At 47.7% G+C, this 12,230-nt stretch overlaps 1 protein-coding gene and 1 long non-coding RNA gene across 8 annotated transcripts in view; one reads left to right on the top strand and one right to left on the bottom strand.

The window, feature by feature from the left end:
* Positions 1-12,230, top strand: part of LOC131748687 (uncharacterized) — a 72,926-nt gene that overhangs the window by 53,307 nt on the left and 7,389 nt on the right. The gene's annotated exons all lie outside the window — the stretch shown is intronic.
* NHS (NHS actin remodeling regulator) overlaps positions 1-12,230 on the bottom strand; it is a 343,065-nt gene that overhangs the window by 52,732 nt on the left and 278,103 nt on the right. For all 6 annotated transcript variants that reach the window (XM_067022942.1, XM_067022943.1, XM_059050772.2 and 3 more), the window contains exon 2: positions 5,037-5,189. In XM_067022942.1, the coding sequence (XP_066879043.1) occupies positions 5,037-5,189 (153 nt within the window). The remainder of the gene's footprint in view (positions 1-5,036; positions 5,190-12,230) is intronic.

Here is a 12,230-nt window from a genome sequence, read left to right on the forward strand (position 1 = left end):
TTTATTACCTCCTTTTTGAACTCAGGGCCTGGTAGACTGGCGAGGTTTGTTTCATCGTTCTCTCAGGGGATTTCGCTTATTCTTTTAAACTGGGAGTAGTTCCTCTGCTTTTTCGTTTTACTTATATTTCTCTGACTCCACGAATTTAGGAGAAACAGTTATCTCCTGTGGTCTTGAAAGGCTGTCTTTATGTGGGAGTGTCCTGGTGTTGACTGTGTGAGTCCAGTATTTTTGGTGTGAGGGCTCTATTTGGTATGGATGCCTGCCACATCTTTCCTCAGCACGTGCCGGCCACTGTCCACCCTTGATGGGGGGTGTGTTTGGCGTTGTGCTGGCCAGAGCCTGCACTGTATGTCGGGTGGGGCCTCGTCTTTGCTTTGTGGTTGTCACAGCCCTGTCAGGGGCAGGGTCTACTCCCCAGCTGTTGGAGTAGAGGCCCTGAGATCTGGTTCTCAGCTGCAGTGTGAGGTAGGCGGGACCGGAGCACTCCCTCCGGGAGCCGCTGTGTGTTCCTCCTCAGGAGCTGTCCGCCAGGACCTGTGACTCTGTGAGGCCTCCTGCCACCCGGTGTGCACACCCACAAAATCTGCTGCTGCTGGTGCTGCCCTGAGACCCGTCTCGGCTGTGGGAGCGCTGATCATTGGCTCGAGCGTCAGCCTTGCCTTTGAAGCGTGCAGGTTCACAAAGCATGAGCTCCCAAAGCCTGCCGGAGCTGCGCCCCATGGTGGGAGTGCTGATAGTTGGCTCTGACGTCTGACCTGGTGCGTGCGTGCTCCCAAAGTCTGGCGTGGCTGGAGCCGCACCCCACAGCGAGCACACTGACAATGAGGCGTCTGGTGGACCCGTACCCGGCCCTTCACGTGTTGATAATGGGGTCCTTTGGCAGACCTGTGCCCCGTCCTGTGTGCACCCCTAATTGCAGCCCAGACCACACTCCAGGCTCTTCAGGATGTCTCTGCGCAGCCAAAGCAAGTCCTCTTCCTGTGTCTGCCCACTGAAACCTGAGTTTCAGCACCCACGAGCTGTGCATACCAGCAGGCAAGCATCTCAGGCTGGGAAGTGTGGCAGCATAGCAGCTGTCAGCCGGTCCCTCTGTAGCTTGCTTAGCAGCAAGTCATCCTGGGCACACTCCTCTCTTGCAAATTCCAGGCCCCTGCAGCTCCCCTGTCCTGGCGGACCTTCCAGCCAGCGAAGGAGGTTCCCAGGGTGAGGGGAACCCTTCCTCTTTCATAGCTCGCTCCCAGGGGTGCAGGTCCCATCCTGATTCCTTTTTTTTTTCCTCTCCTTTCATCCTACCTGGTTATGTGGGGATCTTTCTTGCAGCTTTGGTTGTATAAGATCTTTTGACAGCTTTCAGCTGGTACTCTGTGAGAATCGTTCCAGATGTAGCTGTATTTTTTTAATGTATTTGTAGGGGGGAAGTGAGCTCCATGTCCTACTCTGCCACCTTGATCTCCCTTCCAAGAAGTCTTTTTGAGAAAAACGTCTTCCATGTTAAAGTGCCCACCTCCAGCACCACCCTCGTTTTTCTCTGCAAAGAAACAGTGGGCTTTTCTAAATGGGCAGTGTAAGGAAAAGCTTTTATATTCTTAAATGCATAATGACGAGTAAAATATAGGTGTCACTAGTTAGGAAAAGGTAGAAGGAAGGGGGGGGGGGAGTCTGGAGGGAGATATCAACTCAATTTCCCATTCAATTTCTCCCCTCCTACTACCCTTTCATTTGCCCCAGGCCGGGAGTAGGCAGGTAGATTAATGGGTCCCTAATACTTCTTTCTGGTGGTGGTGTGAGGAGAACATTCGTCATGTAGAGCCTGAAACTGCAGTAGACTCTTGGTGCTTATTCCCTTAGACCAATGAAATTTAGACCCCAGCCCTGAAATGTGAAAGGAAAGGAAATATAAAATATAAATCTCTCTTTATAGCCTCTTAGTAATCTCTGTCTCCCTGTCTCACAGACATAAACATTGGCATCACTTCAAGCCATTATTGGCTCTGAGCATAAAGAACTGCTAAGAAAAAAAGAGGAATCAGATTCTAAATAACTTGAAACCCATTAAGATGCTGCTTCCTCTGAGGAGCCTTCCCTGAAGCTCCATGGCATCATTAGTGCCTTTCTTCTGAGCCCCCATATCACTGTGTTGAAATTACCTGGTTACTTGCCTGTCTCCCTCACTAGACCAGGAATTCCTTGTGGGCAAGGACCACATACTACTGCTCTCTGAATCCTAGGTGTAGCACGGTGCCTGGCCCTCAAGAGACTTTGTTGAGGGGTTTGCTATTGAGCAGATCTTGAAGGTGGCCAATTTCTCGGTTCTGATCTCAGTCCCCCAGCTCCCTCCTTATAGCCCCATTTCCAAAAGGAGCATGCTGCTGCTGCTGCCGCCACCACAGCCTAGCTTGTCTGTGCGCCATCATCCACTCCCTCCTGGTGGAAGCCAGGACATCGCAGCTGTCCAAATACAGAACCTACAGGGAAGCTCATTTGGGAGCAAGGCCTTGTCTGATAGGTCAGTATTAGTCATGGCCACCAGATGGCAGAAGTGGTATTCTGATGAATGCACTACTAAGCTACTGTTTCTTGGACAAGGGTTAAAAAAAAAAAGTCACTTTCTAATTTTAATTCTACACTGCATGTTTTTAATTCTCCGATGCCTATAATTCCTGTTTATGGCTCTCTGCAGTGCTATTAAAACTACTACACCCAAGATTTGCTATTTAGACAACCACAAAGCAAGCCTGTCTGTGGAGGGCAAAATGCAGCTCCTCCGTCTTCCTTACAAACCCCAGGAGGCCCCATATCCACCTCTCAGCCCCCAGGAGGAAGTTCTGAGAAAATTGATATTGGCTCTTGCTGTTCCTTAGTTCTGCCGTTAAGTCCAAACCTGACAACACAGTGAAATGTGATAGCTTACGAGCGGCTTAATGTTATCTGGTTAAATCTGGAAAAATCTAATCAGAGATGACTTATGAATAATAATAAAGGGATAAAAATAATTATGTCTAAAGGGCTAACGTTACTCAAGCTCTCTAATGATGGGATCAGAGAAAGTATTTAGTGAGAATGATTAGATTCCTCTGTTGTCATTCTCTGCCCTCAGTACTCAACCAGTTTTCTGCAGAATTTGATTCAGTTGTACAGACATTCATTGAGGACCTACTATTATGTCAGGGTCATGCTGAATGCTTTGAATAAAAAAAATTTATGGGAATTCCCTGGCGGGCCAGTGGTTAGGACTCTGTGCTCTCACTTGCGAGGGCTGGGGTTCAACCCCTGGTCCGGGAACTAAGATCCCACAAGCTGCGTGGTGTGCCCCCCCCCCAAAAAAAAAAAGTAAAAAGAAAAAAAATTTATAAGATATCATCCTTGTCCTTGAGTTGCTCATGGATTAATGGTAGAAGTCAGGCCCGTAAGTGGTTAGTTATGATGTAAGCTCACAAGTGGCACAGTGGGAGGATGCACAGGCGACTATGGCAAGGGAGCCTCATCCAGGCTGCAGAAGGACAGTAAGAGTGTGAAGGAAGCTTTCTGGAAGGTGGCTGGCACTAAAAATTTGGTAAAGAACTCTTCAGCCAACTATAAAATTGAAGTGAATAGTAAGAATGCCAGCGATAGGTTGAGAGGATAGTGACTGTCACCCTTCATTATAAGGGTCACAATATCTGCTACTAATAACCAAGGGGAATTTTTAGAAACAATTGCATTAGGGATATTAGTAGGTTAGCTTTTTCATTAAAGGGAAAAAAGACGAGGGATGGGCAAAAGGGAGGAGTCATACACATGAGGAAGAAAAAAGCTGAAAACAACATTTGTCATTTTATTTCTCCACCTTGATAGTGACATAAAAATATTTTATTTGAATTTTAATACTCTCACAAAATACCAGTCCTTAAAGGAGCATAGGGAATTTGGAACAAAGACACTGAATGTACAGACCCCATGTGTCTCCCTAGCAAACATCTAAAGGCCAAAAAAGCTGGCATGCCAACTTCTGACACCAATGGAGGGGACTCTATAAAGGATGATGCCAGTTTTTAATCTCCTTGTCCTATTTAGAGTGGCTTTAAGGCAGTGAAAAGTAACCAGTGGAAGAAGAGGCTGTATCTTCTACCTTGAATGCTGTGTGCCTATCTCCGGCTTTCTCAGGACTGTGAGAGAACTAGAACTAGAACTAGAAGTATTTATTTCCCTAGGACACAGCGTATGGTGCGGAGGAGAAGAGCTCTGGCTGCGGGGTCTGGGTCCTGGCGCTGTACCTAACCTGCTGCGTGTGACCCTCAGCAAGTGTCCTGACCTCTCTAGGACATGTGCTCTGCTGTAGCAGATCACCGGTTCTCAAAAGCAGCAGAAGAACCCCCCCTGGGGAAGGTTCGGGTTGGTTGGTAGATGATTGGGCTGGAGCCAAGGATGACATCCATCCTACTATGCATAGTACAGTCCTGAACACTGAAACAGTGCCCCCGGTGCCACAGATATCCCGCCAGAATTTCTTGTAAGGGAAAAGCCTAGAACCTACTTCTGAGTCAAAGCTAATTCTCTTTTAATTAAAATCCAGAGGGTTTTTTTTTTTTTTTTTTTTTTGCTCATGTACAGTATGTGCTGAATGCACCAGTTTCTATGGTTGTGTCCTCCTGCCCCCTGACTCTCTCATCTCTCTGTGCTTTGTGTTCAGAATGACTTCTGTCTTTACTTAATCCAAACCTACTTTTTTGATAGGCACAAACATCTGACTTCTTCATTATGTCTTCTAGTGCAGCCGTGCCTGGGCATTTGCGTATTGCAAATATTATTATTATAAATAATTTTCCTTTTAAGTTCTCTTTATTATCATATTCAGGCCATCATGCTATTTTTAGTTACATCAATAGGCAGGTTATGTTACCCATGAATTTCATTTCAGGGTAGAAAAGGGAGCATTTTAAAGTACTTGCTATAACAAGGGGAGGTGTTGGGACCGATGGGACAGAAAACAACCCCTTGATGGGACGAGCTCCAAGTTCTCTCCCCGAAACACCCCCAAGCCCGAGATCAGTCACCTCTGCGCAGGGCTTGCAGGCTCTGCCGGGCGTGGCGGTGCAGCTCCTCCACGCAGGGCGGCCTGGTGGCCGGGAGGAAGATGTTTCTCTGCTGGTGCCACGGTGCACGGTAGTACACGCTCAGCTTGCTCTCGATGTCCAGGTTGGAGACGGCTGCAAGACAAAAGAGGAAAACAGGGCATTATCCATCCGAAGCTTTCAGTTGTGCATTTGGCAGACCCTGGGGCGGGACAGGGGTGGAGTCTGGGTGGAGTGGAGTAGAAATCCAGACTGCTGCATTCACAAGAGGAACTTGCTTAAGGCTGGAGAAAGGTTTGAAGTTTACAATACAGATAGGACAACCTTTGCCCCCAAGCCAAGGGACGGGAGACCCTGCGACACCAACCATCTGTCCGCGACCAGCCAGTTTCCTCTCTACACCCTCACTTCTCAGTCTCTGACACAGTTGTTCGTGAACCTGGACAAGCCCCTGGCCAGCCATGCTTCAGGGTGGGGTGAGGTCCTGCCTTCCAAGAAGGCAGAGAAGAGCCTCAGGAGTGAGTGGAAAAGCTTACCCCAGCTCCAGTCTTCTGGCCGCAGGCCCTCAGAACTATAGTTCTGCACACCTGCTCCTGATGCCCACCTTGAACTTTGCCCCTCCCTTGCCCTGCTTTCTGTCTCCTGTGACCCCTGGCCCCCGACCCTCACTACTGAACATCATCCTGCCCTCTACTTGGCATCTCCACTGTCTGCCATCTTTCAAAGCATTGCTTAGCTTCCCTAGTTTTGCCCAGGGAAGAGCACAGGCATTAAAGAACCCATTAAGGGGTGACTGGTGTTAAGTGACGGGGAGGGAAACCACAGACAGTGCTGGTGAGGAGAGGGACACGGCCCTTACGACTCCTCCAAGAGATCAAGGAAGAAGGCCTCCTTCCCCCAAACACAGCAATTAACCCATTATGTCTTCTTCATGTACACACTGAGCCTAAGATGGAGATCACCCGTCAGTCAAAGATAAATTCTTATGGAAGGCACTGTTCCTAAGCAGGAAGAGTCTGGTTAGGAAGTTACTGCACAGAGGAACTCCTGAGCACCTGGGCAGCCTGCCAGCCTCAGGAATGGTGAGAAGTGCCCCCGTCCGCCTGACCCTCCAGACCTACTACCTGGACCTCCCAGTCTCGTCCTCTTCTTCTGTGTTTCCTTTTGTTCCCAGGGTGTGATTTGGGGGCACTGTGTCCCACCGTTTATTCCTGTGCCCCAAACAAACTTCTGGTTCCTGTCCGATCCTTTTCTTTTTGAAATCTGGTCTACCATTTCACTTTGTCTGGGAAGCCTTACATAAAACATGACACTCTACAGATAAAGCAGGCAGGCAAACGTAAAAGAAGGGAAGATACTTTTGTAGAAGGGGGGGGCAGGTATAGAAGAAAGAAAATAGGGAAAACGCAGCCTTTTGATAATTAATCCCCCCCGTTCCCCGGCACTGCATTTACAGCAGTTGGTTTTGTTTTCGGTTTTGGTTTTGTTTTCTTAAGCAGTCTTCAGCAGTGTTGTTGTTGTTGTTGTTGTTGTTGTTTTTCCCGTAGAATAATACCTCCTAACCATTTCCAAAGATGCTAAAGAAACATCACATGGACAGGGTCAAAGGGACAGTGCTATCTATGCCTCTAAAACAGTGCCATCGAATAGAACTCTGTGATGATGAAATGCTGTATTAGCTGTACAGTCCAATGTGGTAACCACTAGCCACACTGGCTACTAAGTACCTTTAATTTTATTTAATTTAAATTTAAATAGCCACCGGTAGCTATTGTATTGTACAGCCATAACCAGATCTATTATATTCTCACACCCTCAGCTACAGAGCAGATTACTCCCTTTGACCTAGATTTATTCTCACTTGGTGTTTTATCTCCAAGAAGACTTCAAGCCCAAGGGTTAGAGATCACAGGATTATCTTCCTGGGTAGAGGAAGAGTATTTTTAGGGGACAGTTCTATGGGGCCAAGAATAAAGGCAGCAACTTTTCTTCCTTGCATTACTCTATAACCTCAACCCTTTCATTGGAAACCATAAGTGCTTGGCGAACCAGTCAGGGGTCATTGAGTCCTGAGGCCTCTTCAGGCCTCAGATGAGGTGTGGGAGGCCTTGGGGTAGAAAGGGTGGGCCACATCTGGATCAGAGCTCTCCTTCTCTCATGTGTAAAGTAGGGGGAAGTGCTGAAGACAGAGCCTTTATTTAGCCCCCCTCAGAGGAATGCTCTGGTTCAGTGACCAGGACTGACTGAAAAGTCAGCCTCTCCCTGGATGCAGAGGTCAGCTCCCACCCAACAGGGCAGAGGTCATTACCAAACTCAACGGAGATGGCTGTGAATTCATGTGCTAGGGACAGCTGGGAGAAGGGACAGAGCAGAAAGCTTGCCTGGTGGAAAGAAGAGGCAGGAAGTTCAGTGGATAGTCCCTGAAGTAGAGGGACGTCTGAGCACCTCCTCTCCCAGGCTCATCTTTTCAGCAGGAAGGCAGAAGCCAGGATTTGGGGCTGGACCCAGGTGACTTGGGGGTAGCCCAGAGAGTCTCACAGCCCCTCATTCCCTCAGCACCACAGAGCAGACGCTCAGGGTCTTATATTTTGATAGCCCCTCAGAAACGAGGTTGAGTGGCCGTGGCCCCTCCATCTTTGTGTGGGGAACAGCTTTCGCTTTCAGTTTTGTCCTTTGGCTACAGAGCATTACCTAGCACTGTGTGTCCACCAGAGGCAGGCAGACAGGCACTAATGGAGCTCTTCTGGGGAAAACTACCCCGTTTTCCTTCTTTAAAAAATCAATTCCTTTTCCTAAATAACAGTTTAACAAAAGTTGAATCCACTCATTCATAAGCTCACTGTGCCACTGTCGTTGCAAGGTTGGCCCACATCTTCAGGTTCACCCTGCCCCTTTTGCTTCCCTGTTTAACAATTTCACCCTGGCTGAGCCATGCAACATAGTAGGTTTAGTTCTCTTACTTAATGTTTGCTCTCATAAAAATAATACAAAGAGAAGCAAGAAGGTTTCTCCTCAGCTTATTTGGGTATATCCAGGGAACTGTCCGGTAGGCAGAATTCTTGGGGTAGCCCCCAAGATTCCTGCCTTCTCGTGTACATAACCTATATAGTCTCCTCCCCTTGAGTGTAGGTGGAATCTGTGAATTATGGGATTTTAAGATCCCTCTTCAACTGACTTTGAGTTGATCAAAAGGGAGATAATTAGTGTGGAGTATCTGGCCTAATCAGGTGAGCCCTTAAAAAAAAACAAGACAAGCCGAAGCAGCGATACTCTCCTTCCTGTTGGCCTTGAAAAAGCAAACTGCCACATTGTAGAGAAGGCCAGGTGGCAAGTAACGGGGCCTCTAGGAGCTGAGGGCCTCAGTCCTACAAACCTCAAGGAACTGAATTGTGCCAACAACCCAGAGGCCCCTGAGCCTCAGATGAGAACTCAGCCCCAGCCAAAACTTTGATGGCAAGCCAAGGGGCCCCTGAGCAAAAGACCCAGTTAACCTGTGCCCAGATTCCCGAGCCACAGAAGTTTCAAGATCATAAATGGGCACTGTTTTAAGCTGCTAAGTTTGTGGCAATTTGTTGTATGATATTAGAAAAGGAATACACCCTCCCACTATTTCATCTGCTTCCCTAGAGCCAGTTGCTTGCCTTGCCTGGTATTTGTCCTCTCCTTCCTTTGTTACTCCTCCCAGGGAAGGGGCAGATAATGGCACAGGTTACAATGGGAAGTAGGGCTATATGTCTTGTTTTTATCCGCTACACAGGAAAAAGGTTATGTGCATGTATCAGTTTTCCGGTCCAAGACTGTAGGCTCTTGCAGGGAGCTCCAGCCATATGCTAAGCACTACGCTAGGTGCGTTATGTTCATGGTTTCTTCACACCACCCAAAGATTAAAGTAGTGCTCCCATTTTACCCATAAGGAAACAGAAGCCCAGAGAAAGTGAGTAAATTTGCGAAGTCACACACCTGGCATGTAGAAGATCTGGGATTAGAAACCATCTCTGGCTTCCAAGCTGCTGTTTTTTCCCAATCCAATATTGAGATAAATTTGCCTAAACTAAGGCTGATTGGGGGAGGGGGATGTGAAGCGGCTGTCTGCCACATGAAAAGTATCTAGGGCTTCTCAAAGAAAATAAAGGATTCGTAACTGCTGCTCTGTCATCCGTAGCATTAGGTGTGACCAAGAACTGAGTGAATCTTTCACAAAGTGCCCAGGAGATGTGTCATATTCCAGAAATACAAACAGCACTACAAACAGATACCATAAAACCAAACTGCTGAAAGAAAATGCCATTGTAGGAAATGTCCACAGGGCAGTGAAACGTCTTTCTAGACTGAACTTAGGTGATCCCCCTGTCAAACTCTGGAGATAATGGGACTGTCTAGACCTTGATTCGTAGTGATGTATTGACAGCATGGATATGGTCACTGGGTTCATTGGAAATGAGCTGACTTGGAAACCGAGGAAGATTGGCGTCTGCCCCTCTCTTGGAAAGGCCAGGGTCATTTCTCTTTTTTTTTTTTTCTTTTTTAAAGTATGTATGTATATGTATGTATGTATTTATTTAGGCTGTGCCGGGTCTTAGTTGCGGCATGCGGGATCTTTTAGTTGCGGCGTGCATGCGGGATCTAGTTCCCTGATCAGGGGTCGAACCCAGGCCGCCTGCATTGGGAGCGCAGATTCTTAGCCACTGGACCGCCAGGGAAGTCCCCAGGTTCACTTCTAAGGACAGGTAGAGGCTCGGCTTTAGGAATTGTTGGGAGGGGGTAAAAATCAGGGGTGAGTAGCATCTTGCGCCACGCCTCTCCAGCCCCCAGTCTAGGGCTGGTACTTGTTCAGTACTGCCTTTCCTGGCCTCATGAGCTGATCACTCCTTTAGAGCTTTACTGCCCTTAAGAGGAGTGCAAAATGCTTATTCTTGGCCTCTCTTCCTAGAAGGCCCCTCTACGCCGAGTCCCCACACCTGCCGCTGGGGCTCTCCACAAGCTACTCCTTCTTCCTTCTCCCAGGCTCTCAAGAATTTAAAAGGGGAAGGTGACAGCTGAAATCAAAGTCTGAATGTTACATGGCGTGAAAATTTCAGAATAATGTGCAAAGTGACTCTGACAGGGAATTTCTACCCCTTCAGGGGAGGGGAAGGAATTTTTTAAAATGTTCTTAGAGTGTCTACAGGACTAACTACCCACATGTACCTTGCTAACCTTCCTTCCTGCCCTTCCACCCATCACACCGCTTTCTTGCTGGGGACACAAACCATCCATCCCAATGCCCTCTGACAGAAAGCAGCAAGGAACATGTTTAGCACATCACTATATTAATGAGCATCTGAAATTGCATCATCATAGATATGTCGGCGGTTTGCTCTCTGGGTCCCTGCTAGGCTGCAGCCGATCCTCAGCAGTCACCAGCTTGGAAAGCAAAATGGAAATCTACTCAGGGTCTCTGGTGCTGCTGCCTGACTTCCCAGATCCATTAGGAGGGAGCAAGGGGGAGGGGATTTCACCACTCGAAACTCTTCATTCTCTCCCTCCCTCCCTTCCTTCTCCTCGCCAACTCTGCTTGGCAGTGTGCAGAGGGAGCAGGGTAGGGAGCACCCAGGCTCCTGCTACCTGTTGAACAACCCAGCGCCAGAGCCAGGTGCCCACAGTCTGCCCCTGCTGGGCTTCCTTTTCCGCAGGACCACAATCATTCAGACTTGTTCCCCACTGTGGACAAAGCATCCAACGTGGACCCCTCAGCATCAGAAAAATCTAGGCTTCCTGACAAGCTCTAGCACCCACAGAATAGGAGAATGTGGCTGTGTATTTCTTCATGCACGAAAAGGAGCCAGAACGACTTTTCCCATATAAATATTTCTCTAACTTCTAAAAGGAAATGATGCTTCACATTAGGAGTACTGTTTAATTATTGCTGCTGTTGTTTCAACGTTCGACATCCTGCGGAAGGACCACCAGAAGCCTGGGTTCTACTCACAGCTCTGTGCCCTTGGGCAAGTCACTGAACGTTCCCAGGATTCAAGTTCCCCATCTTTACAAGTCAGGGTTTGGCCTTCCTGCTGTCTGATGGGAGTCCTGTCTGCTCTGTTTATGCCTCTGCTTTCTACCAGTCAACCAAAATTAAATAAGGTTGCATCATCCCCCCAGGAAAGATTCTGTATTCAAGCTAGGGCAGGATGCACTGGGGCAAAGACCCTGGGCTCTGGGATGGAACGATGGGGATTCAGCACAGCAGCAGTGGATCCAGAACAAGTGACTGAAATCTCTGGGCCTCTGTGAGTGGGGATCCTAGAGCCTTCACAGAATGGTTCTTAGGATCCAGGGAAATGATGAAGTCCTTGACATGTCCCTGCTTACTAAATATTAGTTCCCCTTCCTGTGGTGGCAACAGAAAAAGATGAAGAAGCCAGGATTGGGGTCCAAGTTCAAAAGACGAAAGTCTGGAGCTGTCCAACTTCCTGTTTTCTTTCTTTTCCTGTCTTCATGGTGAGTCAAGTGTAAACAAAAATGAGGCTACTAGAGATCACTCTTGGGGGGGGGGGGGCCGGTATCTTACAATCTGGAAACTGAAAAGAAAGCTGCCTACAACCAGGGAGCCTGTGACCTCTCTGACAGGTTGGATGGGATGTCCCCGGTCTCTGATGCTGGTTGACTTGGGCAGCATTCAGTGTAATGACTTAGAGATCCTAATTCTCTGAGTCACTGTCAGAGCTGCAGCACTATATGTTCTCCTTGGAAACGGTTTATAATTTTCTTGTTTATCTTTGGGTCATTCTGCTGCCATATTCTACACCATGCACGTCCTCCAGAATGTAAGCACGTAGCCATCTGTCACAGCTCAGCTATTGTTTTCAGAAAATTCCTTTAGGCATCTAGCAGAGTCACTGGATTCTACTACTGAAGAGACCTCGGAAATTATGGCGTTCTGTGTTTTTTTTTTCAAACCACAGGGCGTGACCCTTTAGTGGATTGTGAAATCTGTTCAGCAGATCAAGACTAGCATTTTTTTAAACAATGTAATAGAAGAGAGTAGAAAAGAAAATGCCACAATGCACCTCATGTAGTATTGTTTTGTGACGCTCTTGGTTCTGTCACATATGTGTGCATTTGTATGTGTGTATGCCGGGGTGTGATGTAAACATGTATTTCTTGCTCTGGGCAGCAGTCAACACACTGAAAGCTACT

This window comes from Kogia breviceps, chromosome X, assembly GCF_026419965.1.
Source record: "Kogia breviceps isolate mKogBre1 chromosome X, mKogBre1 haplotype 1, whole genome shotgun sequence".
Taxonomy (NCBI): domain Eukaryota; kingdom Metazoa; phylum Chordata; class Mammalia; order Artiodactyla; family Physeteridae; genus Kogia; species Kogia breviceps.